We start from the raw sequence: 27,950 nt of genomic DNA, 5'->3' as shown, positions 1-27,950 counted from the left end.
GTGGTACTCCTGTGAGACACTGCAGCTAGAGCTGACCCATGGCAGAGGGAGCACTGATATGTGCTTTTACACTTGTGTCAAGAAACTGAGGTGCTTCTATTGTGTTTTACATACCTACCAGTTAGTGTGTTCAGCACAGGATGCTGCTGTGTTAGTGCTCTGCTCAGATACCTTACTTGGGTTTGCAGCTGTAAATCTCCTTGTGTGCATACACTCCTTGATGAGATTTTATGCCTGTGAGGTAAGCACTAAGCATGAGCATGGGGCTGCTACTCTCTTAATTTCCCAGTCTTTGTGTAATTAAATTATTGGCCCTGATATTGCATTAACTGTAGCAGGCAGGCAGAGCCTGGAATGCGCAAGGATCTCTGGTCAGGTCACTGCATGTGGCAGGACGTGGCTATCCCAGCAGCATGTGTCATCAGCATGTAGGAGTTGTTGGAGCTGTGTCTGCTACATGTCAGCCTGGTGACACACATTCAGCACTCCTCTTTCCCGAAGGTTTCTTAAACACTCATCAAAAAAACTGTGTGTTGCAGAAATTTCATTATATATGCCAAGGCTATGAAACTTGTTGGGCTTCAGGGGATGGTTTCTGTTCTTTCACTTCATTTCACTGGTGCTGGAACAGGCTGCCCAGAGAGGTTGTGGTTGCCCTGTCCCTGAAGGTGTTCAAGGCCAGATTTCATGGGGCCTTGGGCAGCCTGGTCTAGTATTAAATGTGGAGGTTGGTGGCCCTGCCTGTGGCAGGGGGGTTGGAGATTCATGATCCTTGAAGTCCCTTCCAACCCAGGCCATTCTGTGATTCTGATTCTGTGATTGTGCATTTAGGTATAATGTTTTTTTAGTGCCTGATATGGAGGGTAGATTTCTGTTTTACAGAGCATATTTATAATGCGCATGACATAGCCTAGTGTGGATGGCCTTTGGCTACTAAAAAAAAACAATAACACAAAATAGACTTAGCACATTTGTTTGACTTTGGTTGTTATATACAACAGCATTTTCAGTGCCTGTAGCCTGAAGGGGCTTTCCTGCTTCACACTGACTGCTGTTTCTATTTGGAAGGAATAGAAACAACATGCATTCTAATTTCCTCTGCTGTTTTTTTATTTTTTTTTTTAAATATAATTAGCTTACTAAGCAGTAAAAGACAGACAAGGTCATTAGCGGCAATGCCATTCTTTGTCTTGACATGTTACCTACCTATTTCTGCTTCAAAGTTCTCATTAGAAATCTAGACACATTTTAAAGCTTAACAGCTATAGGAAAACATTCAAATTTGTTTCAAAACATTTCAAATTTGGTTTTTGAACAGAGTCCTTTTGAGTGTGTAGAACCTCTGGTGGCAACTGCTTCTGTGCAAGGTGCTGTTTCTCACAGACCTGTCATACTGCCCTTGCACTTGGAGATAGGGTCAGCTTTTGAAGAAACTGAGGGTGCTTGGCTCTAACTCTGACAGCGTCATTGGTTGAGGTGAATGAGTAATTAGGTAATGGCAGTATGAGAATACCTGGAAGTGAGCACCTGTGTGATTTGACCCTCTGTTTAGTCATACAGAATTTGTGCTTTACATGGGGAAAAAAAATGCACATCTGTAGCTGGGGCTTGGCTACATGTTGGTTTGACAATTGGTGCAAACAGTTGTGGTTGTTTTTTTGTTTTTTGTTCTCAACCTGCTTCCCTCCCTAGGCCCTCCAAATTCAGGGGGATTTTGTTTGCAAGTAGGCTTCTTTTGCAGGCAGAAATTGCTTGAAAAATTAGAGAGTGAGTACCAGTTAGGGCTTGTCAAATACCTCTTCTACTCTGTCAGATGTTTTGTGGGCTGAGTTGAGTGAGCTATCTACGTAACTAAATTAATTTTCACTATAAACATAGCAGTTGTGTTTATCTGGGAAACACTGTGGTTAAAAATGACTCATGTATACCTTACAGAACTATTCCACAATAAACATTTATTTTATGTATAAGATAAATCGCAAAGGCGAAGTTTTTCAGCTGTACTTCAGTGTCTGGCTAGAGCTTCAGACAGATTGTCTATTTCAAAATCAAAACAAAACCTTTTGAGGCCTCTACATTTTTAGAATGTTTCCTTCCTGATAATGACAACCTTATAACTGAGTACCTGGACTCTCTGTCCAGATCCGTTCTGTGTAAGGTGGAAATTAACAACACAAAATACATTTACTGATTTGTTTATTTATTTTAAACCAAATAATAGATGATACATTTTCATTTTTGGCCTACGTTATAAACATTTTTGTGGAAAACTGCCAATATTTATGTGATGAAACTGAGGAGTTCCATGGCACTGTTTATTACGGGACATCTCAGTCGTTACTGTAAGGTACTCTGTCTGTTAGTAATGTCTGTATGTTATAAAGGGAAGTTTCCTTTTACAGAACTTGACTGCAAGGTGTAGTACATAATTCCTTGGAAAAATACATGTTAGAGTCATTCTAAATTAGAAGCTTCATGTGTGGTGTTTTTTAGCTGATTAAAATGAGTACATTATTTTTTGTGCTTATCATGAGTCCTGAACCTGGCTGCCCTACTTGATAGAGAAGTCTAAAGTCTGTGTAGCTATATACTTATGAGTGCATTTCTGGTAGGGTCTAAGGCCTTCATCTTTTTTGTGGAAGCATGAATTTTCTTGCATTGAAACCCACAGTGACTGTTATTAGTTTGCTGCTCTAATTAGTGTTATACTGATTTTACTATTAAGGGTCGTTATGTATATGAAGTGCAGCCAGACTTTTAGTAAACATTATGAGTTCTCTCTTTTCAAGTATAAATATAGTACAGACCTACCAGCAGTATTTTACTGACAGACAGATGCAAATCTTTTTTCAGGCATTATCTTTTCCTGTCCTTGTAGCTGCTGCCTCTGTTCTTTAATCTCTTTTGACAAATGAAGGTAACACTACGGCTTCATTAGACAAGTAATTTAATCTACAAAGCTCCAGAGTTAGAACCACATAAAACTACTGAACTCCTGCTGCACCTTTCACTCTGGGCAAGGTCAAGGCTGGGATTTCTGCAAGAGCTTCAACATGATGCTTAGGAAGGCTTTTCCAGAAACCACAGTAAGAATCTAAGACTTGCAATGTGAGTGAGGAAGAGGTAGTGTGGTAGTTTGTAAGTGTGCATGCCCATGTGTCTACTTTTTTTAGCTAATGGTCAAACAAAGAACAGTGATAAGAAATATTTGGAAATCATGTATGTACATGTAACTTGCTGTTGATATTTAAGGCATGAATGCAGAAATGGTAGTAGCAATAGAATATCTGGCCATATTTCCATTAATCTTCTTGAGTTTCCTTCTGTCCTCTGGAAGCTGAGCAAGGCAGTGCAGTTGGGAAGGAGTGACAAGCCAAGGACTGGCATTGCATGGTAAGGAGAGGACTGTTCTCTACCTTGGGGATGGGCAGTTTCTGCAGCTCTGCCTTGATCGAGAGCAGTGCAGCTCTTCATTCTGTGGGCCTAGTCAAGACATCAGTGAGTCTCCTGCAAGGAAAAGGTTAGTAATGATGTACTCCTCACCTCCTGTGTGCTCCCAGATCCATACAGTGTGCAGTAGCTCCTTGTTATTCTTTCCACTTTTTGAGAAACAAGTAAGACTTCTACCTCTGTCATACCTCTCTTTTGTTAGAGCAGCTTTCATGTTTTAACTTTTTCTATTAAAAAGTAAATACTTTACTGGACTATCTGGACAAAAAGGCTTCTGAGGCTCCTTACACATCCTCTAATCTTGTGCCAGCAGAAGCAAGAAGTATTTCTTTTCTTCACAGATTGGTGAGTGCAAATTTCAGGCAGATGTGTATGGTAATGAGTTTCAGTAGGCTGGCTCCAACATTGCTGATAGTTTGGTACAATTAAGTCAGGCTTAATCTTAAAATAGGCCTAAATCCTGAATAAATATAGCATTTATGTTTCAGTGAATAATTCCTGTTTTTCAAAAACAGTAATTGAGTGCACAAATATTAAAGGTAAACCACATGGGGGCCCGTACATCAGATTTCTAATCTACTTAAGAGGATCATTTTATATGGATAGATTCAATTAAAAAGATAAATACATTCAGAATTCTCAGTGGAGAACCTGTACATAGTTTATATTTAATCTAACTCATAGGATGCAATTTAAGCATTCACTGTGGCAGTGATTTAGTTTTTTTTTTTACCCTCCCCCAAAATGAAATTATTGCATTAATAAGGGTTCTGGAAGATCTGGTAAATCTTGCTATGACGATTTGACATCTCTCCAAGGTGCCTGCCCTCCTTTATTCCCATGCTCTGGAAGGGCAGAAGAGGAGCATGTACTTTCCTGCCTTGCTCCTCCTGTACTCGTGCTGCTGTGCTTATGTGAGCTGCCGATGGAGGGCTGTGAAGGTGGGGTGACCGATAGCTTCAAGTGCAGCTGCTGCAGGCTTCTCCTGAACTTGTCTGTCAGTGTCCTCAGACTCTTCAGGATTGTTTGCCTGAATTGCACTCACTAAGAGATGGCACTTAAGTTAGAGCTGAGTAAAGGAGATGGTCAGAAGCTCCTAAAACATTTCTCATGCAGAATTAGACCTGTGGGTTACTTGTTTGATCTGTGCTGGTGTTCTGCCCTAAACTGGAAGCTTGTTTACAGAGTTTCCATTTATCTATAACATATTGTATGGAGTGAGACTATCATCCAGAACTGCAACTACTAATGCACCAAGGAACTATTTCACATGATTGTATCACTGCACTGTAGCTGTTTGGAGTGTTTGTTAGGACTGGATCAAAGGGTGCTATATTGCTAAACTCAGAAGCTAGATAACTGTCTAAAGTTGTATAGCAAGACTATTCATCCAAGAAACTATCTTGCCTCTTATATTACGCTATTTTCTATCAGTGTGGAAAAGCATTCTGTAAATCTCATCTTAAATTTTGTGCATGGTTTATAAAGGTCATTGTGCCTAAGGCTCCTTATTTTCCACTTAATCAGCTACCACTTCCATGGCCCAGTTGCATTTCAGCAAACATCCCTTCTGTGTAATGTGACACACCCAGTGAATTTGCACAAAGTGCATTTGAAGGAAGCCCTGATCTTTTTACATCTGGGGACAATGATTCAAGTGTTTAAAATTATCTGAATGTTCTGCATATCAATTCGGCATTGTTGTAATGCCTGGGTCTTTCTAAATGTGAAATTAGTAGATTTAGGACCCAAAGCTCCCCTGGAGTGTCCCCATAGACAGATTGTGGGTCACAATAACGTGAGACAGCCTAATTACCATAGCCATTGAAAGGAATGAATGCACAGTAGGCACTGGATTATGAATGCTCAGTTCCAAGGAATCCATTCCCTAAATGCTTGCTGGGTCCCAAGCAGGAACGTGCAGTTTATCTGTTTAGTCGCAAATTTGTTCTACAACCAGTGTGACAGTATTATTAGTAAGAGTATCTGCAGAGTGGTGAGATGCATCACCAAATACACAATGTATTGATGAAGTTGCCTTTTTGTTTGTTTGTTTCTTTTTAATGATGAAACTGGCCAAAAAAAAAAAAAAAAAAAAGCTGATTCTATTTTCAGTTGTCATATGTATGACTCCTGTGTTCCTTTACACTTGTTTCTTTTTCCATATGACACTGCATATGTGGAGATGGTCCCAGTCAGAAGCCCAGCAAAACTTGAGAAGTTCGGATTTTACTTCATGGCTAAAGGTGGTTGTTGTTTGTTTTCCTTTTAGTAATGATAGTTGGCAAAGTACTGTCTCATCTCTAAGAAAACGGGTCTTGCTGCAAGCTGAGTGGGGGGGAGGGGAAAATCCTCCCTCCCCCCAAACCCCCCCTTTTTTTATTTTGTGTTTTGACTTTGGTTCCTGGCTTTTAAAAATCTAGGCCTCAATATGTAACACAGTAACGCTGTAGAGACAATGTATCGTCAGTACACGCAGATTCTAAAGATGCAAACGGGTACATAGCAGGTTTCACGAAGTGTCTGTGTGTTTGAGCCTCTAGCTTCGATTTTAAGCTTAGCTTGCTAGAGAGTAATTGAGTGCTTTCCCTGTTCCCCTGCCGAGTTTATCTGCCTGTTTTAGGCACTTAAGGATCCTTGAAAATACCTTTTGTCCTAAGAACCTGTTTGTTAAAGGAAATGGAGCTGTTGCTGATGGTATGTTTTTAACCATGAGTCTCCTAGAACTGATTTTTCAAATACAACTTCATGGGTTGTGGAAGGAGTACAGGGGATAGTTTTGTTCCATTATGTGGCGACAGCTTTTACATCTCTGTGACTCAGTAACACAATGTAGGGCTTAGCTTTAAATAATCATAAAACATGTATTTCAGATCTTAAGGAGAAATGACTTAATTCTGAGGTTGCAAAGCTACGGTCCCTGTGTCTGGTCGGCAGGGTCTGTGTACAGGGAGTGGGGCAGAAGTGCTCTGTCACAGCAGTCATTGCTTCAGGTCCTGCCTGGGGTAGGCACTGATGCCCCCAGGCTGGCAAGCAAGGGGCCTGAGGAGCAGCTGAGCTGGGTCCCCACGGGCTCTGTGAAATGAGACAAGTCTCAGCCCCAGCCCCTGGGACAAAGCTGTCATTATTTGATGGGGGTTTAATGGTGCATTATGAAATGGAAGTTGCATAGGCCTGCAATGCTATAGTCTTTGCTTTTACTGCTGCTTGCCACAGGGTGAGTAATTGAATGTTCATTCATGTGTGAGCATCCACACTGCTGTGGGGTCACTGTCAGTGTGCTGAAGTCACCCGAGCACCCATCACAGTGCTGGCCACACAAGGAATGCTACTATCTTTGTCATTGTCCCAGAATGCCTGCCAGCACTTCCCAGTAGCTGCTGGAAAACATGAATTTATGCAAGTTATACTTTCTCTGCTAGTAAAGGTGTGTACCAAGTGGCTGCATGATTTCAGATACTGCAGCTCCAGTATTTTAAAATTTTACTTAATTTTTTTTTTTTTTTCTTAGTATGAGGGATGGGTGCAACTGGATGAGTGTTGCATATGACGAGGCTGTAGTGAGAGCAGAGGAATTAAAAGCAGAGTATTCGAAGTGAGGTCTATGGAAAAGAGGCAACTAGGGGCTTTGTGAGTAGGTGCTGTGGCTGCTTTGGTTTCTCTACTCAATTTCTGATGTTTTCCTCAGGGCTATATCTGCTTCGCTCACGAGGCAAAGGTGTGTGGATGGATGAACAAGCCTGGAATTAGCAGTTATATGTAGTAGTGGGGACAAAGTAACAATGTGATAATGTAAAGTTGCTGTGCAGAGAGGGTGGTAGGTTGTGTGTGAGATGCCCTTGGGAGTTCAGAGAAACTTTGGCAGATGTTTTCATCACATCCTTGATTTCTGCAAAAAGCAGGTGTATCTGCTAAGGCTCCACTCAGAGATCAGTAGTTTCTGAGAAGAAAGAAGCTGAGCCACTTCCCTGTTCTCTCAAATGCCTCTGGCTCATTGCCTCTGGATGTCATATTGGACATCTCACCACACCATTCGTGCAACGTAAGTTTCCTGCCAGTGGTATTTCTGTCCTTGTTGCCTAAGCCACTCCTCAAAGGCTATTCAGCTTGCGGAAGGGCCCGTAAATATCCTGCTAATGCCGTGGAGGGAGGAGGGAGTGACTTTACTACTACAGCATGATTTTAGATTCAAGACATGTCTCTTTCTGCAGAACAGGAGAGTGCTGGCTGACAAAACTGAATTCATCAGCATCAAAGGTGGATGAAAGGATAGAGAAGGCTGACTTTTTTGCATCTGTATTTGGGGAGGAGGGGAAAACAAATGTTGACAACTGTTTCAGGCAGTCTTCTTGACTGAATGACGAAGCGTTTTGGTATGCAGGAAACAACTGCTTCCCATCTATAGTTTTTGGGCACTTGAAAGGAAACAAGGCAACTCCAAGCTCTCTAAACAGTGAAACAATTACAAAGGCTCAGTGTTCTCTTTCTAATAGTTTTAAACAATGTCTCTTGTATCAAATGATACAGTCCCTTGGTTTACAAGGTCCCATGTGTTAGCTGTATGTTTAGTGCATCTCTAATGTGCAGGTTTGTGTAGCTGGACTGCTGTGTCTATGCAAATTCCTGCTGACCTTAGAGGTGGTCTGGGTAAACTCAGAGGAGGTCTGCTGCCTGTGCTTTGCAAGTCAACGGGTCGGGTACTCTGCCTGAAACACAGAAAGGGGTCAGCCAATATCGGGTATGAAGCCATATTTATTCAGTTGGTTGGTGGACAGACAGGTGCAAGAACAATATAAGAGCTGTTTTAGTGGGTACGGTACAACTGGATAACTCCCTTTTTGTGTTATGTGAATGCTTAAACAGCAACAAAATCCACCTCATTAAATCCTCAGGCTGCCTAACTCTGCACCTAACTGTGACTGTATGACCTAGTTGCTAAACCAACAGGAACTGTATGTCCATATTGAGAGCTCCTGTGCTGCCACTGGGGGCTGGGTGGGCTTTTTCAGAGAAGCCCAGGCAGGGGCATTGGGTTTCACTCCTGTATGCATTAATTAATGGCCAGCTGGTGCTGAGCAGTCCTGCGTGCCTTTCCCACCTGTCAGCGCAGCAGCTGTGGGATCTTGACCAGAGCAGTGGGTTCCTTCCCGCTGCCCGGCTGCTGTAGCTGGGGGGTCTGGAGCAGCTGTTTCTGTGTTAAGACTGCCCTTGCCTTTTACCCACAGACAGGGCCCTCAGCAGTGGGGAGGTGGGAACTGAGAAACAGCCTGTCTTAATTGGCTTTGATTTCTTAGGCCTCCAGGCTACTGGCTCTGATCTGAACTGCTCTCCTTTCCCATATCCTCCACTCTCATGATGACTTTGCAGACCATGAAGTTGCCATCTGGTCTGGTTCCTGTCCTTTGTACCTTACAATGTTTGTGGAGAACAGCTGCAGTGCTGACAGACCTGGAGGTGCCCCACTCACATCTTGTGCTGGGTCAGGAGCAGAATACTGGCATTCTGGTTTTCCTGTGTGCTGCTCTCTGTTTGGAAGAAGAGGCATGTACTGGGTGCCCTGACCCAAAGGCACAGGCTGGGGTGAGGCCAGCAACATGCTGTTGGTATGTGCTAACAGTACCAAGGTGTGGGCTGAGAGGAGATGTGAGTGCTACTTGGCTTCTGCACCTGTAGCCACGCAGAGCAGTCCCTACTCAGCCCTCAAGTCTGGCCTGTTCAGGGCAACTTCTTAGGTGGCTGCAGGACTGGCTTTGTCACCCCCAGAGGCATAGGTGAGGGGAAAAAAAACCAGCAATTACCAGAGTGAAAGAAGGAAAAACAAGAGCTGGAGGTCCTCTTTAGTAAGGAGTGTTTGTGTGCAGGGCGTGAAGGAGGCTTCTCAGGAGAGACAGGGCATGGTTTGGTGTAAGTGAGGTGAAAACACCTGGCAGCCCTGCTGTCTTCTCAGTTTGCTGTGAAAAAGAGCAGTGTGGGAACCTCCCACTGACTGTGAGTAGGGGTGATGGCTGTAAGCCCAATCTGACTGGAGGACCATGGGAAAGGAGTGGCTGCACCTTATCTTCTGCCTTCTCCAGAGTGCCAGTAAGTGTCATGATGTTGTTTTTCATCTGTCACACTTTAATTTATTTCACGGGTTTTCTTAGCCAAGCCCAGAGAATGTTCCTTTTTCAAGCATATTTATGCAGAGATCTGAGATTGGCATTGTGTGTTTTATGGGCTGGTGGGGGTTGGTGTGTTTAGTTTACCTTGTTTTCAGAGTTTTAAATAAATCTAAGAATAAACAGGAATGAGATCAACTCCTCTGGTGTATTAAGATCACTTTCTGGAGGGTGAAAAAAGATGTGTAACTTAAACAGTTTGTTGACCCAGCCAATATCTAAGGATTCCTGAGAAATCTTGCAGTGGTGACCAAGGAATCTGGAACTGCTACTCCGATATTTCTAGTGCTAAAATGCAGAACGAAATAGAAACAAGTATTCCAAGCTTTTGCAGTACGTGCAAGGACAATTAAAAGCCTTTTCATGCTGCTGTGTGAGATATCTAGAAACAAAGTCCTTGTGTGCTGCCTTAAGAATGGCACGATCCCACTTCTTTGTTGGACACTTCTAGACAAATTTTTTTGTCATTTCCAATGGGTTTGTGATCATGAGTATCTCCTTGTATGTTATTGAGATTTGAAGGCTGTGACAAATAATTTCAGTATACTTTCCCTTGCTTTTCTAGCACAGAATAGTTATGTTCTCAAACAATACTGTAGCATAGCAACTTCTCATTCAAACTGAGAATTACAGGGAAAGTGGGTTGAAAATTGTGCCGTAATGGATTTCTTTTCTTCGTAACCTGTAGAGCTCTCCTCTTCACATTGTGCATCAGTGAAATCTTCAGGGGTGCTGTTCTCTCGGTTTCATTTAGTGAAGTTTTTAAATTAGATCACTGGAATGCCATATCCTTCATAATAGTACTGCACATTCTCCACATATTTTCATACAGAACTTGCCAGTATTCTCTAAGTCAGATGGGGGTGGGCTCATAATGATGAAACAAATCTTTCTTTCTGCTAATTCTTTTAACGGATCACGTGGTGGGGCTCAGAAATCAGACAAATCATGAGTTTTTTTCTGCACTGCATGTGAAATTCAAAGCTTATGAAAACACCTAATAGCTAACATAATAGAGTTGAAATATTGCCGAACTAAAGCTACGTGCATCATTCTGAAACTATGGCTTTAGTTTCATTCTTTTATATAAAATTTTCTAAGGTTAAGTAGAAAATGAAAGTAGTATTAGGCAGTAAATAAAGATGGTAAAACTTGCTAAGTATCTGCAACTACCACCTCAAAAGCTGAGTTACCAGAAGAGTGAGAAGGAGAACAGGGCAATATGCAGAAAAGATCATGTCCTCCCATTAAGAGTAAAACTGTAGATGCAAAATTGTCTATGCATTTTAACATGCCTGTAAGCAAAGCTCTAGTATATTAAATACATCAGGAAAAAAGACTATTGCTATTTGTCTTGAAGCTTGTTCTTTGGAGTAAATTCTTTCTGTGGTTCATGATGTCCAATTATTTCTCTGCAAATGACATTTTGGAATGTTCTGTCTAAAGTCAATTTTCAGGCATCCATGGACCTTGGTGGGGGTTCTGCAGATCTCATCCTAATCATGTTTTATATTACAAAGTGAGTAAGTTCCTATATTAAGCAGCTGAGTAGGCCCTCTGTTTTCCACATATTCATTCATATGCCTAATTATATTCCAGTGATTACTTTCTTTAACATTATTGGAAGTAGAAGTACTCTATAAAGTTAGAATATGTAGATATATAGAATATCTTCAGGACTAGGGCTTAGATTTCACTAAATCGTGCACTTATCTTCCCAACTATTTTCTCATTATTATAGCTAAATAATGTGGATGAGTAGAAAACAATAGTCAAGAAATAGTTGTATAACAAGAATTGTGTAAGTTTGTGCTTTATACAGGGGGGAGGGGGGAGAGGAGGGGGAAAGAAATTTACCTGCTGGTTCAAAAACAGTGCTATCACTGGTTAAATTCTTTCCAAATTAACCTCTTTCTGATAAATTTAAAGGACCTTTATTTTCTGTCCTAGCTCATCCTGTGATTAGTAGATCAGTGGTTGTCTAGATAACAATGGACTGAAATGCTAATGGATAAATGCCTTTTTATACAATGAAATATTTGTCTAGTTTTAAACACAGCACAGGTGTAGAGCCCTACCAGTTCATATAGAGGTTAACAAGCCTGCATGAGATTCTTTTTTTGTGGTTGATCTATTGGAACGTTATTACTCAACCAGGAGCACCAGTAGCCATCCATGCAGTTCCTAGGTATGATAATATGGAACTGCAGATAGTTTTATAGCTTTTAATGTGCATTCATATAAATAACACCTGAGGTTATATGTCTTTAATGAAGGCATGTGGAGACAAGGGAAGCACTTCAGTGTTGGCTTACTGTAGTTGTGCAGCTTTTTAAACATAAAAGATTCACATGTCTTTTCGTAAAACATCTTATAACTGCTTTTCTTGAGGTGCTTTATGAATAAGGAAGAAACAAGTGCACGCCAGTGGTCCAAATGCTCATGAAATAGCAGACAAGAAGTCAGTAACACTGAACAATGAAATAATATTGAGAATTCAAAGAACTGGTATTGCTTTGTGGTGATGTCATTGCTGAAAAATGAACAGGGGCCCAAGGAAATTAATAGGATAAAGGCTCCTGCTTTCAAAGAGAATTTTGATGGTGTCAATCAAATTGTAAGAGCAAGGCAGTTGCCATAAGCATCCTGCCTGAAAAGAGAAGGTGCATTTGGCATTATTTGTACTAAGGAGGCATACGGCCCGGCTGGCAATCTGGAGCATGATGTTCCTGGGAAGAAGAGAAGATATTAGCAACGTTCTGAAGGGCAGACATGACTTCTGGGTTCATAACATGTCTCTTCCTGAGGTCAAAACTTGATAAGACTGAGGATCAGGAAGAGATAGCAACTTTAATCTCTTTGGCTCCGGTTTGGCAATTGCTTGTGTACCAATAGTGCATAAGTGCATAGTTATGAGCATGAAAGTGTGGATTTCTGTGCTTGTGTTCATCCTGTTTGCCCAGCACATCATAAGTTTGTATGATATTAGCTGGATTTGCTGCTCTTGAGAGAATGGAAGGAGTGCATGTATGAATTTGCTGAGCTCCCTGAAATGGAGTTTTAACTGTCAGTTCTGTTATCACAGTACCAGAGGTATAAAAGTGCTCAAATCTGAGAATGTTTTGAAATAGGTTGATCAGGAGAATTACAGAAATTAAGCTGGCTTGGAAGTCACAACAAGATGGGATTTGCAATAAGATCAGTGTTGGCGAATGCATGAAAAATATGGTGCTTGCTAAGGGCCATCATATTTCTTGGAATTCTTTGAAGCAGACAGTAAGCCTGTAGGTTCAAAGATGAGTCAAGATCTTAGTTTTGCTATGATGACCTTGCTCTCATCTCAGTATTCAGCAGCAGTCACAAAGTGAATTGGAAAATGAGGAATTACGAATGGAATACCATACCAAACAGAGCACATAATTACACTACTGCTATGAATCTGTCTGTGTTGCATCTTGAAAAGTGTGTGGTGTTCTGACAGTTCTGTCTCAGAAAAGGGTAGAGTGAAATAACTGAAGCACAGAAAATGTCACAAGTGTTTGGGAAACATACTGATTACTATCTGAGGTACTAATTTTAGAGGAATTTTTTTGTGTGGAAACAGGTGATTGAGATGGCATATAACAAAACTTTTAAAATCATGAATAAGATAACTAGGGAATATTCATTCATTTATGGTCTTGTAATGCACTGGACAGTACATTAAAAGAGAAAATGAGAGATAATGAGAGAATGGTGCAACAAAAGTTGTAAACGTCTCTCTCTCTCTCTCTCTCCTTCTCTCCCCACCTCTCCTTCTCTCAAATTGATTGTGAAGGATGTGTGTGGGCATGTTTTCCAGTCTTGATCTACTAATCGCAGGGAAAATCACATCACACCTTCGTTGAAACTTGTCTTGCAAGGTACTAAAAGCTGCTGTTGACTTACTAATAATAATGAGAAGAACAAAAGCAGAAGATTTGGCTACTTACTAACCTCAAGCTAACCAGGGCAGAAACACTCTGAGTGCTGAGAATGGAAAGCCTGATGTTTCATGTTGCTAGAATAACAGAGGCTTGATAGCAAATGTCATTGAAAACATTTATTATACTATTTCTACTAAAAATTATTAGGAAGGACTGAAATGCCTTTTGAAAGGACTCTTAAGGCTGTTCTACCATGGAGTCTTACTAGAGATGTTTATTCCCATTGAATGTATTCATGCTGTTTTGTGTCCTGCTGATATACCTCTTAGCTTATGTTGGTCTGACAGAACAGTGTTTTCAGTCTTCAAGAGTTTCTGCTCCATTACCTCAGTGTTATTATAGCATTATAATATTACTGCAAATAGAGCTCCAGCAACAATCCCATAACACCACTGGCATAGCCCAGTCTGGCTGCATTTTGGAGCTCTGGAGCTATGAGTCACAATATTTAGACTTCTGGCTTTTGCAGTGTTTGAAAATATGTCTCTTGCAAGTGCCCTTCTACAGGAATTTCATTGTGGGTCTGTGGGACGCTCAGGTGTACAGTCTGCAGGAATGCAGGTGTTCCAGAAAGGATAAGGAAGTTTTGGATAAAGTAATATGTCAGGTAATGGGGCAAAGGCTGTGGCAGTTGTCTCAGTCTCATGCACTCTGAGGCACACCAACAACCTGCAGCTGCCTGTGTGTTCTTGTGCTCCTTGTGCAAAAGCACCTTTGGCCAGTGGAATAGGGAAAGGTTTCTGAGGGATGCACTGGTGCAGGTCTGTGCTAGGGTGGAGATACCTAACAAGTACCTTTGTGGCCTAGCTTGACATACAGGAATGCTGGCTCACCATGGCATCTATGTCTACGTATTACCATGGTTGGACTGCTTTTAGGTATCCAAATTATTTCAATGCTTTGTGTGATGTTATCCACAAAAGATGAAAGAGCTCAAGTACTTCATAATTCAAGTGTATGTTAAAATAACTCTCCCAGTGGACTGTGACATACCATTTTTTCTCCTTTGTACCTCAAATAGCAACAGGCTACATGGAGATAGGGAGCAGGACCTGCTAGATAAAGGTAGCAGATCACTTGAAGATCATGTGCATGCAGCAATAATTACAAAACGGAATGCATGTGCTTAAACAAGAATACGCAGCATTCTATATCATAAAATTGAACAGGATACCACTGAAACTAAAGTAAAACACAGATGCCTTCTGTTACAATGAAAATGAAACTGGAAATTAAATGCACCTACTAGTAGTCATGGAGAAGTTGCAGAACTGTCCTGCCACATAATGTGGTGGGACTAATTTCAAATGTATGTCCTATATACAGTAGGTTATTTTTATCTTCATATTTCACAATGTTTTGGCTTATATGTATGGCCAATATGTAACCTACATATCTACATTTCTTCACTGACTTAAGCATTGATTTTTGTGCTTTATTCACACCTGGTTCCGCATGCAGGTCAGTGGTTATACATGCCTATGAACTGACTGTGTCCAGTAATAGCTTATTTTCTGATATCATACAGATTGAAGAATGATACAAACTTTTCCACCTAAGATTGATATCCCGATTCTTTCCTCCCAGAGCAGCTGTCATGTTGGCATCCTGAGGTTGAAATAAACTTGGCACACAGCCTTGGGAACACAGGATCCAAGGGTTTGTAGTTAGTGCTGACAGGCACAAGCTTGTACCACAACCTGATCCCACTGCATGGTGATTGCCCTGCCATGTGCAGCTGGTCAGCAAGTACTTGTAGCATCTGTTGATTGCTATTTATGGTCTGCAGGACATGCATCTGCACATATTTAATTATATTTTTCTAGCAGCTGCACACCTGGTAGATCTGGTTGTAGTTGCCCAAATACAGACAGATAAGTTACTTTTTCCAGCAATGGTCAGTCAGCTGCAGGGCTGACAGTGAAGGTTCTGAAAACTAATGTATTGCAGCTTGTAATGGGGCAGAACAAACTGCTGGGCTCTTCAAATATTATGTGAAAATAAAGTGGTGTCCAAAAAAATCCTTCTGCTCCAAACTCTTCCTCACTGTTAAGCACAGCAGTAACCCATATTCAGCAAAAATTCCTGAAGATGAGGAGATGGAACATCGTGAGGGGGCATTACAGTGGTTGCTTACAGCATAATGTTGCCTTTCCCCTGCCCCAACCCAATTCAGCACATTACCCAAATGATGGGTAGTGCCAGTCAAGCGTGCATATCTTCTGGTACCTCAGCTCAGCAGCTGATCGCTGTGTGAAATAGAACTTGTTGGTTTTCAGATTTATTCTTACATGAGGGAGGGAGAACTGAGAAATGGGGTCTGGTAGTGGGTTCTGCTGCAGCTTCCCTCTGTGATACTGCATCACTCTTTTGTCATTAAGACTGTGAAATGGAGACTATGATACTGCTATACCTCATGACAAAGGAATGGAAATGCTATGAGATTGCCCTTTTTTTGTTCTACACAGGAAGCACATCATTGCTGTTAAATAACTGCATTTTACTTGGTTAATGACATATTTTGAGATGCAGTAAAATGGGTCAGTGTACATCTATTTGCAGTCGAGGGTCATAACTGTGCCTTGATCTAACTGCCAGTTAGGTTGCAGAATTACTTAACAATGGACCTTGACTTTGGAGATGCTGATAGACTTTAGAAAGAGTTGGGCAATAGCGATTGATGCACGGATCTCACTGAATGTGGCCAGAAATTCACAGAAGTCAATATGATTTTATGCGAAAAAGCATATGTTTTATGTGGTATGTACAAAAATCTCACATCCACAAATAAAGCTATCTATGTGTGTTATGTGAGAAATCAGAGGAACAGCCCCAGTGAAAATGGAGAGGACCTCCCTCTGACTGTACCATCTTCCTTTTCTCAGCTGTTTGTGAGCACTTATGCATGGAATGAGCTATGCTACATTTCTGGTGTTCTCTTTGAGGCTGCTGCTGTTAGAAGTGTGTAAACAAATAGGCAGAGAACTCCCACTGCCCTGCACAGGGACAGTTAATTAGAGAGTAAGAAAATATGTGTAGTTACTACAATGTGCAGCTTAGAAATGTTCCTCTTGCTGTGTAAATCTGGGTTTGTTTAAATGAGATTGCCATTGGAAAGTTCAAAAACTGATTTTTAGAACTTGTAAATTACTTGTGGAAAAATTAAACTGGAGAGACCAAGAAAATGATGGTCTGAAAATAAGCATCAGAGGAGTTACTGTATAGGAATTATGTTTGTGCCATAACTTAGAAGAATGGGGAGAAAATATAGTGAGAAAATGGAATATGCAAAGGTTTGTTGAACACCATGCATTTGAAATCTTTTCAGTACAACACACACTTTTGCACTGTCATACTTAATGACCTTACCTTCCTCCTTGGCCCTGGTTTTAGTTGTTTGCAGCAATGGAGCCATTCACTTGATGCTAGTGAAACCAACACAGCAACTTCCATATAACCCTCCACAGAACTGATTAGACTTGCAATTTGCTTGCTCAGCCTGCCTGGTCATGGCTGTGTCATGCAATCAATTTTTTCACTGAATAAAATGAGAATTACAGAGGAACATTTTTTTTGGATGAGGACATCTGTAGTGTTTGTTCAAACATGAAATTGGTTCTGATCGACTCCTTGTGAACAAACTATTTTTTTTCTTCTTAAGTGTAACAGCTCCTGTTTAATTATTAAACAGTGATGTTAATTGGACATTATATATTGACAGTCAGTTCTTTCTCTGGATGTATGCATTTAGCAGTTGGATTAAGAACTGGCAATTTAAAAAATTCTTCTTTGATAACAGATTTTCTTGATTATTTTTTTTCTTAACTTCTTGATTTGTTGGACTAAATTGGAAAGAAAGTGAAAGTATCTGATAGTTTTTGCATGTAGTAAAAAATACACTGCAGGTAAATTGACACTTAGGTTAAAGAATCCTTTGTTTCTGTTTAGTAATGGGAAGCTCCAGAAACAGAAGAGTACTTTGCTCAGCAGGAAGCTCAGGAGAACTACAGTGTGTTCTGGGCTCACACAAGTTCTTCTCACACCCAAGTAAAACAGGGAAACAGAACAACTTGATTGTCATTCAGTCAGTAGTCCAAATCCTGACAGGATTCACAGACTTGATTTTTGGGCTTTCTCTTCAACCTTTGTGTGATTTAAATTTGTATTAGTGAGCGTGTTACCAAGTGAGACTTAAGACAATCAAAGATGGAGTTTGTTATGTATTGATTTAAAAGACTAAGATTAATACAGACTAATACAGATTAATACAGGTTCTTATCAGTCATGAAAACCTGTGTGACAAACTGCTTGGGCCTTGCCCCCCAGCTGGCTGCCTTCTCGGCTGGGTCTGATCCAGGACCATTGATGGCAGCAGGTGTAGTAAGTGTGGTCAGCAGCAAGGAGCTGCTTTCCACAAGTTTGTGGCTAGGGGTTTCATCACCACTGTGTTAGTATGACAAGAGAGGTAGAGACCTGGACTAGATTCCTCCAGTGACAATTCCTGGTTTTGTGTTTTGCAGGTGCTGTGCAGGGCTGGGCCCTGTGCATCCAGCCCATTGCAGCTCTTGGAGGCTGCCAAGGTTGTGGGGAGCTGTGTTATGGGGAAGGCTGTGGGCTCTTTAGTCAGCGTCTGTGTAAGCTAGAAGAACACATGCTTTATCCTAAGCAATGGATTTTTAAAAAAATTTTTTTTTTATTTTTATTTTTTAACTTGTTTCTTGATGGAGTTGAAGCATGTCCCATGAAGACTTAGTTGTCTTCCCAAGTTCCTGGGGAGAGTTTCCAGGAAGGTCCTATGAATACCATGTTTGTAAAACTTCCCCTTTCCTCCTCAAAGGGGCCTGTGCTGTGTATAAAAAGGTCTATGCTTAAGCTACCCTTGCATTGCTAGGTAAGGTACCCCCAGTATGTGACCAGTGAATAAGAATACAGGAGTCTGTTCACAATTACTGTGGTTTTGTGCCTCAGTTACCAGCAATTTTGAGTCAACATCTTTTATTCTCTCCCCAGCAAATCAAAATATGGTGTCGAGGTCACACTTGTCACCAGCATGCTCCGATCCCTGCTTAGTTATGTGCTAAAGGCTCCTCCTGGAATGCTTACAGAGATGTTTACACTCCAAACAGCCTGGGCTGGTCATTCTGAAACTGCTAAAGGAATGCACCTGACAGCTGGGGTGGATGGAAGAAGTATTCTCTCCTAGTAAAAAGCTTAAAGACCTGCTGTGTAACATGAGTTGTAGTGTCAGTCAAACTTCTGAATCTGGACAGGAATTTTTCTTTCAGCTAAAATGTATTTCTGTACTAAATATAAATATAATGTTAAAAGCATGATGCTAAATGCTGAAAGTCTGACTTAATGACTTTAAGTACGAAATATATCTAGTTCTAAACAATTTATCTGCGGAGGCAACATGTTCTTACTTTTGCAAACATGCAAACAGTGGCAGAATGATGTCTGTTTCAGGCTCTGAACAGAATAAGGCAGGTTGTAAAAACATAATTCCTTAAGCAGGAACTGAAGTTCATCTGATTTTATTTATATATATATATTTTTTTAGGAACTTTTAAAGAATCTTTCTGAAAAGGTGGTAAAAGATTGAGACAATCTTCATTTAGTCACAAATGATATTCAGAACTGATTGTTATAATTCAGAAGCACAAGCATGTCAGTGTAACAACTCCAACTCTGGTTTCTGGACTACTGGAGCTTTTTGTTTATATGACATTGAGCAGTTTATCTCCTGTACTGCTGTTTGCTCATCCTAACCTCCTCATTGACACAGAGCCGTAGTGGCTGTGAGGATCTGCCATGTGAACAACCTGGCATCCGAGCTGCATAAACATTCAGCTGTTCATTGTAGATGTTGGGATGTGTCCTTTCAGTAACAGTGTGGAGGATGGTGCAGTTCTGCACTGTGTGTGCACTGCATTCGGCAGGAACCATCCAAAAGGTTGGTGCAGGCTAATAACCTTTATTGCTAGTTTCAGCTTTGGAACTGGAACAACTTTGTAGTGTGAAAGCATGAACAGTAACTGACCTTTTTAGCCTCTATCAATCTTCATCTGGAATGACATCAATGATAAAATCAAGTGTTTTTTAACGATGTAATGTGAAGGGGATGTTTGCGTATTTCGACTTTTCAAGACCAGCCAATGTGCTGTGTTAAAACTGCACAGCTGAGCACCACAAGTTCTATGTTCTTTTATGCATGTTATGTTTTGCTAATATGAATGATAAAAGCTCAGAAATGCAAAGCATTGTTCCTTTCCTAGGGAAAGCCTAAAACTTCTTGCCAAGCTGTAGCTTTTCCATCTCACCTCTTCTATTTTCCAGATTTTTATTTATTTTTAATCCTTTATAATTAATTGGGCAGTGGTACGTAGGAGGAAAGTATTGCTGGCACGAAGGCTTGCTCAATACATGGACACAGCAGGTGAACACTTCTGGCTGAGTACCAGCATGTCAATAATAGGCAGCCAGCTTGAACTAGGCTATGGTAAAGTATTTGTGATTAAAAGAAACGCTGCTTTGATCTGTCTATTGCCTTTCTTAGAGCAAGTTCTGCATAGCAGAGGGGCTGCTTAACTGGCTGCTGTAGCTTTGGTGCCCCTTTACCCATAGGTGGTGCAGAAGAGGAATTGCTGAGGTATGTGGGTTATCTGTAACACACAGCGCAGGGTTTTTGGAGGAGGAGTGAAAGAAGGAAATGGACTTTTCTGTTTCAGTCTTTTTTTTTTTTTTTTTTACCCTTTCCTCACATAGAACACTTAATTAGTACAGAATGACAAGAGACCATCCAAGCTGTTTATGTGCAGTCCGTTCTTGTTCCTGCTGTGGTCGTTTGAAGCAGGCTTTAGTGTAGCCATGTGCTGCCTCTGGAGATGAGAACTGATTTCCCTCAGCGAGGTCTGTGGGTAACGAAGCAGTGAAACGTGCCTAGGCAGCGTTGGTGGGGAGAGGGAGCAGTCAGCAGCTCCTGCCGGAACTCTTCATGTGGCGCACGGTTGGGGATAGCAGGACTTTGTGACTCCTAACAGCACGAGTTCCTGAGCCCAAGTACTATTGAACAAGTAACTATAGCTCCCGTACAAGTATCGAAAGCACACGTGCTTAAGTGGTCCTGAAGGGCACACTGCTCATATCTGTGTGCAGACATCGACACTCGCTCTCAGATCTTTGCTAATGACTGTGAAATGCAGGGACTGCAGTAAGCTGCTTTGTTGGAATTAGTCTGGGACCTTCCTCCTGTGTGCCTGCAGCTAAACATGGGGCAGTTCTTCTGCTACAGCTGTGCCTACACAGCAATGGAACGTGGGATTACAGCTGAGTGAGGAGCGAGGAGCCTGCAGGGACTGTTCCTGTTAGCAGTAACTATCTGGAGTCTCAATGAACAGCATGTTTTGTTTACACATTAGATACACATTTCTGGTGTTTTCTGCTCTTTTGCTCAAGTGTGTTTTGGTCCTGAGCCAAAGACTGGTCTATACATGCAGTTACCCTAGAGTAATTGCTCTGGAAAAAGTAGATGGATTAACTCCTAGGGAGCACAGCATTGTTCCAGCAGAAATTATTTGGGATACCAGCATGTGAGAGCCTAATTGCTCTTTTATTTTTATTTTTCCTTTATCCCTCTTTTCTGCAGTCTTTTTTGTGAAGAGCAGCTCTTCTGTTCCTGTCTCAGGTACCACTGGAAAACAAGAATTGTTCTGCTGTTGGCACTTGTCGGGTGTTAAGACAGGGCCCCGAGCTGTGCTTGGGTTAACAGACCGACTCTTGTGCGTAGGGCTGCGCTAAGGAACGCTTGCAGCTCTGCTTCCGAGTAAAGGGTGAGAGCAGGAGGGAAAACATTGTTTTCAAACGAAGTGTATGGATAAGAAACGCTGTGAAGGAACGAGCGTGCCGTCTGAAGAGCCTCAAAGGAGCGCAGACCTCCCTTTAAGTCCGCGGTGGGGAGCGCACGAACGCGGAGCGTCCCGTCAAGGTGCGACGCACGTGGCCGCCGCCCGCAGCTTCCGCTCCCGCACCCCGCGCTCGGGTTCCGCACTCGCGGTACCCCCGCCCGCCCGCCGGTTTTTCCACGCTCCAAGCTCTCGGCCGCAGGGCTGGGGCGCGGCGGGACGTGCTGCCCGCAAGGCGGTGCCCCGGCACCACCGACATTTTGCGCCGCCCCCGCTGCGGCGTTGCGGGGCGCTCGGCGCCGCTCGGGGGGCCGGGCTGCCCGCGGCGAGGAGGGCGGGGCGGGGCGGGGCGGGATCCGGCTCGGCGCGACGGGCGAGCGGACAGAGCGGCGGCGCTGGGCGGCAGGTTGTCGTGCCGGCTGGAGCAGATGGCGGCCGCGCTCCTCCTCTACCTGGCCCTGCTGCCGGGGCTGGCCGGCGCCTTCAACCTGGACACGGAGAACGTGATCGGCCGGCGCGGGGAGCCGGGCAGCCTCTTCGGCTTCTCGCTGGCCATGCACCGGCAGCTGCAGCCGCAGGAGAAACGGCTGTAAGTGCCGCCGCGCCCCGTCCTGGGGCCTCCTTCCGGGGCCGTCCCTGGCGGCGCGGCGCGTCCGGGCTCTCACCTGGCGGTGGGGGGCTGTGAGCGGTGGGGAGGGCGGCACCTGCCGCGGAGCGCTCGGAGGCGGCGAGGCGCCGGCCCTGGGACTCGCGGGGCGCTGGGGCGGAACGGGGGCGAACGAACGGCGACCCCGGCCGGTAGCCGTCCGCGGCGGGTGGCGCCGCCGAGCGGTGGGGGCCCACGGCCGTGCTCGCTGAGCGGCGATCCTGGCCGCCGCGGGCGCGTCCGGGCGCTAGAGGGGTCTTCCTCCTCCGTCCCGCCTGGTGCGCCGCCCGTGCTGATGGTTGGTCGGGTACGGGCTGGCACAGGGAGTGTTGGGACGGTTGGCAGGACGCGGGTGAGGGCGAGGAGATGCCTTCCCTACATCTGAGAGCAAAGGAAAGTTTTCTGTGTGCCCTAAGGAGGGTTGGCTGGGGCTCTGTGCTTCTTAATGATTACACCTGAGCAGTCACTTGTCTCGGCAGTACTTGCTGCGCAGAGTGCATCTCCTGTTAGGCATTGTTATGAAAGAAACGTCTCTGAACATTTAGCTTTAACGTAAGGGAAGGTGAGTCTGTGGTCTGGTTAGAGAATGCAGGAGAATGATGCTGGGCAGCAGTCATATCCACGATTAAGTTCGCTGGTAAGCTTAGTTAGAAGCTGTTTGGACTGGCGTCATTCAGACTTGCGTTCTGTGTGATTTAATAGGAATTACAATGTGTAAAGGAGCATAAATGGAAGTTTCCACCTTCTGTCTGTTACTTAAGGACTCAACTGTAAATCAAGACTGAAATACAGCTTTGTGAGTTACTTCCCAGAGGCCCTTATCTTAATTCTTGCCAGGATTACGCATACGCTGGTCTCACTTGGTTCTGCTATGAATGGGGTGTCTGAAGCTTGTTAGTTTTGCCATTGTGTTATCAAATGCTGATAGAATGAGTGTATCAGAACATAGGAGACAGAAAGCTAATTAGCAGAAGTCACAGTGTCAGAGCTGTCTGTGGTGTTTGACTGGAATGTCTCAGATTATGACCGTGAAAGTTGTGCTTTGTGTGCACAGTACTTCCTCGGGCAGTTTGGGAAGGGCAGAGCCAGATGCTGCTGGTGTTGGCACGGTGTGCTGAATCCCAGCCTTCATGGATAGCAGGGGGCTCGGGTAGAGACAAAACCTGAGTAGAGGAGCTCTGTGTTGTGGTGATGCACAGTTCTGAGCATGTATGTGATGGCTTTGTTTTTAAAATCTTTGCATGAGTCTTAGCATAAAGAATTGGATTGCTACCTAAGGAAGCTGCTGGAAAACCCAGGTTTGGTTCTTTTACATAGGACAGGTGTATCATGGTTACTTGAGCGTTGTCTGTCTGTTGATGTGCTGAAATGTAGCAGTCTTTCATAGGGACAGGTTTGCTAAGCTCACTTTGTTACACCTTGTGGAACATGTGGGATTGCAGTAGAGCAAAGGTTACCATGTCAGGTTGTGTCTTTGTAAATACTCAGTTAAAAATAAGCAACGTTAATATTGGACAATTCATTTGGCATGTTCTGTGGATACCAGTTTGTAGATAGGTTGGCTGTTTGTAGGTGGAGCAGACTGTCTGCTGTCCGGGTAACTGGTGAAGGTGAGAGGTGAAGGAATGGAGGTTGTGTTGAGGTCTGGTACTGGGAGATGTGTCTGGTACCTGCATGCTGCCCATTACTTGCAGCAGCAGGAGCTTCATGTTTGTCTGCAGGGTGCAGTGCTTCCATTCCTAGCTGCCTCTTGCTCTGTCTTAGCTCTGCTGCAGAAGCACTTTTACATGCAGTTCTCTCTTGTGACTTATAGAAGTAATTGCTTCATCCCATATTCTCCATTGGGTGCTACGTTTAAAACTCAGTTATAGTCGGTCACTTGTTACCAAAATACACACAAACCCTATTTCATCATTGGAACTTAACTGATGCTTGGATTCTTATCTTGAAGGCAGCACTGATCTCCAAATCCCCCACCACTCCATACAGCTTTGTGACATTATACGCAGTTACAGCTGTTGTATGCTGGATCATTAAGTCCTTGAGAAAACAAATGAGAAATGGTGAAATATGTGAGTTCTGTTGAAGGGGTGTTTTAGTCTGTAAAAAAAGCTACAGATCCTTAGTTTTTCCACATGTCTCACGTTAAGTGATTCTTAAATGAGTTTTGTTTCTCTTCTGCCTCAGCTAGATAACTCCATGTTAAGCGTAATGAAATGCTGTGGTAAAAAAGGGAGTGGGAAATGTCTTTAAGTGCGACACATGAAGGTACAGCTGAAGTAACCTGCTTTAAACATGGTGTTTGCTTTTGGTCACTTTTTTTTTTCCTAGTTACAGAAGATTGTGGTTTATATATTACCTTTGAATGGCAATTTCTGCGTTTGTCGATGTTAGATACTAATGCTGTGTTTGCTAATTAGTAATTACTTAACTCCCAGTGGCACAGGTAGGTGGCTGTTCAAGAAATGCATTTAGTGTATTTGTAAATGGTACTTCAGAGAAGGCTGGGGACTGGTAACAGCTTTTTGTTGTTCTATGTGAGTATTTTCAAGAGAGAAAAGTTTGAATTCATCAAATGAAGAGAGGAGAGAAAACTATTCATGGTAACTGAAAGTGGACTGCTAATGGCATGTGGGTGTGAAACAGCTGAATGCAGTCTTAATACGTATTAGGGAAGCATTAATGTTACTGTTAGATGGACTGAGGGCAGCCTGCCTGGATTTCAGTATACAGTTCTGGTCCATTGTCTTCACAATGAATCAGGAGCAGAAAACGTTAATGGAGTTCTCAGGGAGTTGGGCTTCTTGCCCTGAGTGAGATTGGTCTGTTCTTAATCTGGCGGTATGACAAAGGTGTGGGAGTTGTACCACCACCACCTCTCAGAAGTGCAACAGCTGTGCCCTATGTGTGTGACTTGGGGGTAGTGTAGCTATTGGAGTTAAAGTTTCATTAGTTTGTGGTGGGGAATGCAGGGCTCTGTATGTAGATGGTGTGTTAGCTACTGCAATGCTATATGTTGTTATTGTAAATACTATTAGCTACTTGTGCTAATTTACTCAGAGTTTTATATATGTATGTATGTATACATGCTCATATTTTATATAATGAGATACATGCACACAATGGTTTAGGCTGATCTCTTGAATTAGAATACAAGTCCTAAGAACATCTACGTTTGCATATAGCTTGCAATCAGTTCTGGTATTATTTTAATAAAGACATGGAGCTGAATTAATGTAGGCTTCTTATTGCTTAAGGTAAAAAAAGGATGAGACTATGGCAATATTCAGGATCTCCTCTTCAGAAGAAGAGGCATTTTGTGCCAAGTCTGTGCTGCCCATTGGGAACTGTAAAGCGTAAAAGATTGCTTACTGGAATTTTTAGTTGTGGCAGGTTCTGCTGATACTGCATATCTCTGCCATGAGCCATTCTATCAGTATAAAACAGAGTTGCCTTTGGTCAGCAGGCTGCTGACATTGTTGTACAGCTGCTGTAGTGCATCCTCAGTGGCATTTAGCCAGTATTTCGGTGTTGTCAGAGGGCCTGTGCTCACTGTTCTAGCAGCAGAAGGGGGTTGCATTATGATCATCTGTGGTGGAAAGTATAAATTTCTGCTTGCAGAGCTGTTACCAACTAATTCAAGTTCAGGTGGGCTGAATTCATAGCAGTGTATGTTTGCATTTTCAAGACTTAAAGACCTTAACAATGCTCATCTTTAGAGCTTCTATCCACGGGAGGAAAAAAATAAAGGCAGAAAGCGGCACTGGTTGAACTGCTGTGTCAGTGTAGAATCAGCAGTGCTTTTTTTTTTTTCTTTTTTTTCCCTTAAGCCAGATGTATTTTAGTTTGGTTTAAATTGACTACAAGCTTGGTTTTATAAATAACAGAAATAAGACTTGTTACAGTCTTTTCCTCTGATATAGTTTGTTTGAATCTGACACCAGGTATAAGAAGTTAGTGCTGAAATCAGTAGCCAGTACAGACTTGCCCAGATGAAACCTCAAACAGAGCGAATTCAAGACAAGGAGACTGATGGAAAGAGAGGTGAGGAGCCCAGCAGTGTGTTTCTGCAGGCTTGTGTGCTTCTGTCAGCTGTTGAACCAGGCTCTTAATCTCTGACTTTGAAGATGTAGAATCAGTAACAGGGATGCTGTCAGGAGAGGTGGCTGCACAGGGTTAGTTGTCCTATTGCTTCAGTAGGGCTGGCTCCTTCCTGCTGGGGCAGGGCCGTAGGGCATAGGAGCTCTAAGCCAGGCACTGCCTGCCCTGCACAGCTGCCTAGAGAGAGTGTTATCCTGGAGCAACTGGTTTCCGGTTATGTCATGTTTGTGTTTGTTTGTTGGCTTCCTGTTGTCGCCAGGGTGTGCTGCAGGTGGAGGTGGAGCTGTGCCAGCACAAGGGTGCGTGAGGGCCGTGTTCAGGTAGCTGTACTGGTGTGTCTGCTCCCAGGCTCAGGCCATGCGGTAATGGCGAGCTTCTGAGAGGACAGCTTTGGGCAGTTGTGCAGAGGCTGTGCCAGGAGGACACGCCACAGCTCAGTCCTTTTCTGTTGGCTGTGTGCACTGCAGGTTCAGCCTCACCACACCACCACTGGACATGCCAGGTGCTGATAGCACAGAGCTGAGCCTCCTGCGTGGGCACAGCCAGCCTCATCTTTGAGTCCTCCCACCCCTGGAACTGGTTTGTCGAGAGGTCACATACCTCTTGGGGAAGAGTAACCTTTTGTTTTTATTATTTTAATGGTCACCTGGAGGTGCTCAAGAATCTTACACTTAGCGTACTATGAAGCATTAGTAAAATGGTAATTCATCGCTGTGCTAACGGAAGCCTGATGCAGCTCCTAGCTTCAGGTATGTGCCTGTGCTGAGCCTGATCTGTGTATCAGTTCGTAACGTAAGAGGCATCATCTCTTTGGCTTGGGGCATTAAAATGCATGGGGTAGAGGTGATGCAGGCTTAGAAGTGCTTTGGTTTATGCTTTCTTGTTTTTGCATGTCTCCATTAAATGTGAATGGTATTTGGGGAGGTGCAAATCCCAATCTCCTTAGGCTGTGCATTTGGAAAGAGGAGAGTTCTCTATGTCAAATGCAGCCCTGCCAAGCCCTTGCAAGAACATTAAAATAGAAGTAATGGCTAAATTACCCCAAATTGCTTTAGGTTCCTCTGGTCCAAGTCTGTTGTATTTATTCTTTCTCAAGGGATTGAATATATACCAAGTAGTTCTTATTAAATAATATTTTGGTATAAATCAACCATGACAGACACAGAATGGAGCTTGAGTATGTCATATTGTTAAAAATACCAGGAGATGTTCGGGATGAGAAGTCGCTTTTGTATCCCACTTTGATATGCCCTCCTGTTTGGAAACTGTGTCAGATGGGCTGAAACGAGTACTTGTGCAGAAGCCTGAGATGGGAGGGAGCTGGGCAGTGTTTTTCTGCAGCTCCTCCTCCTTGTGTCCAAGGCTGCAGCTGCGGGTGGGCTGTCTGGCCTGTCTGGCCGTGCTGCCTGCATGGCTGACGCGTGGCTGCCTCCAACTGTGGGCACCCTGAGACCTTCAGCTGGCAGGCAGCCGCTTGAGGCCAGCTGCTGGCCTCCTCCTAGTGGCTGACCAGCACAGGAAGGTTCGTGGTGTTCTTCAGACCTAAAACATAACCCACCTGCCACAGAAGGGCGTGAGACAAAGGAGACTGTTATGGGCCAAGATGCAGGGAGAAAGAATGTGCCATTCAAGCTTGAAGAATGCAATGTGCGTGACACAAGGCTTGCATTTGTGTGCTGCTGTATTTCCAAGCACCAGGGTTGGGACAGGCTTCCCAGGTCTTTTTTCA

The 27,950-nt window shown here is 43.2% G+C and overlaps 1 protein-coding gene across 3 annotated transcripts in view; it reads left to right on the top strand.

Moving 5' to 3' along the window:
* Positions 1–21,818: 21,818 nt before the first annotated feature.
* Positions 21,819–27,950, top strand: part of ITGA6 (integrin subunit alpha 6) — a 36,991-nt gene continuing 30,859 nt past the window's right edge. For 2 of the 3 annotated variants that reach the window (XM_015868494.2, XM_015868495.2), the window contains exon 1: positions 21,819–22,063. In XM_015868494.2, coding sequence (XP_015723980.1) covers positions 21,903–22,063 — 161 coding nt within the window. In that variant the 5' untranslated portion in view covers positions 21,819–21,902. The remainder of the gene's footprint in view (positions 22,064–27,950) is intronic. The other variant, XM_032445829.1, reaches the window with a different exon arrangement.

The sequence above is a fragment of the Coturnix japonica genome, chromosome 7 (genome assembly GCF_001577835.2).
Source record: "Coturnix japonica isolate 7356 chromosome 7, Coturnix japonica 2.1, whole genome shotgun sequence".
Lineage (NCBI taxonomy): Eukaryota > Metazoa > Chordata > Aves > Galliformes > Phasianidae > Coturnix > Coturnix japonica.
The sequence above is the reverse complement of the archived record's forward strand: the minus strand, read 5'-3'. Positions and strand labels throughout refer to the sequence as shown.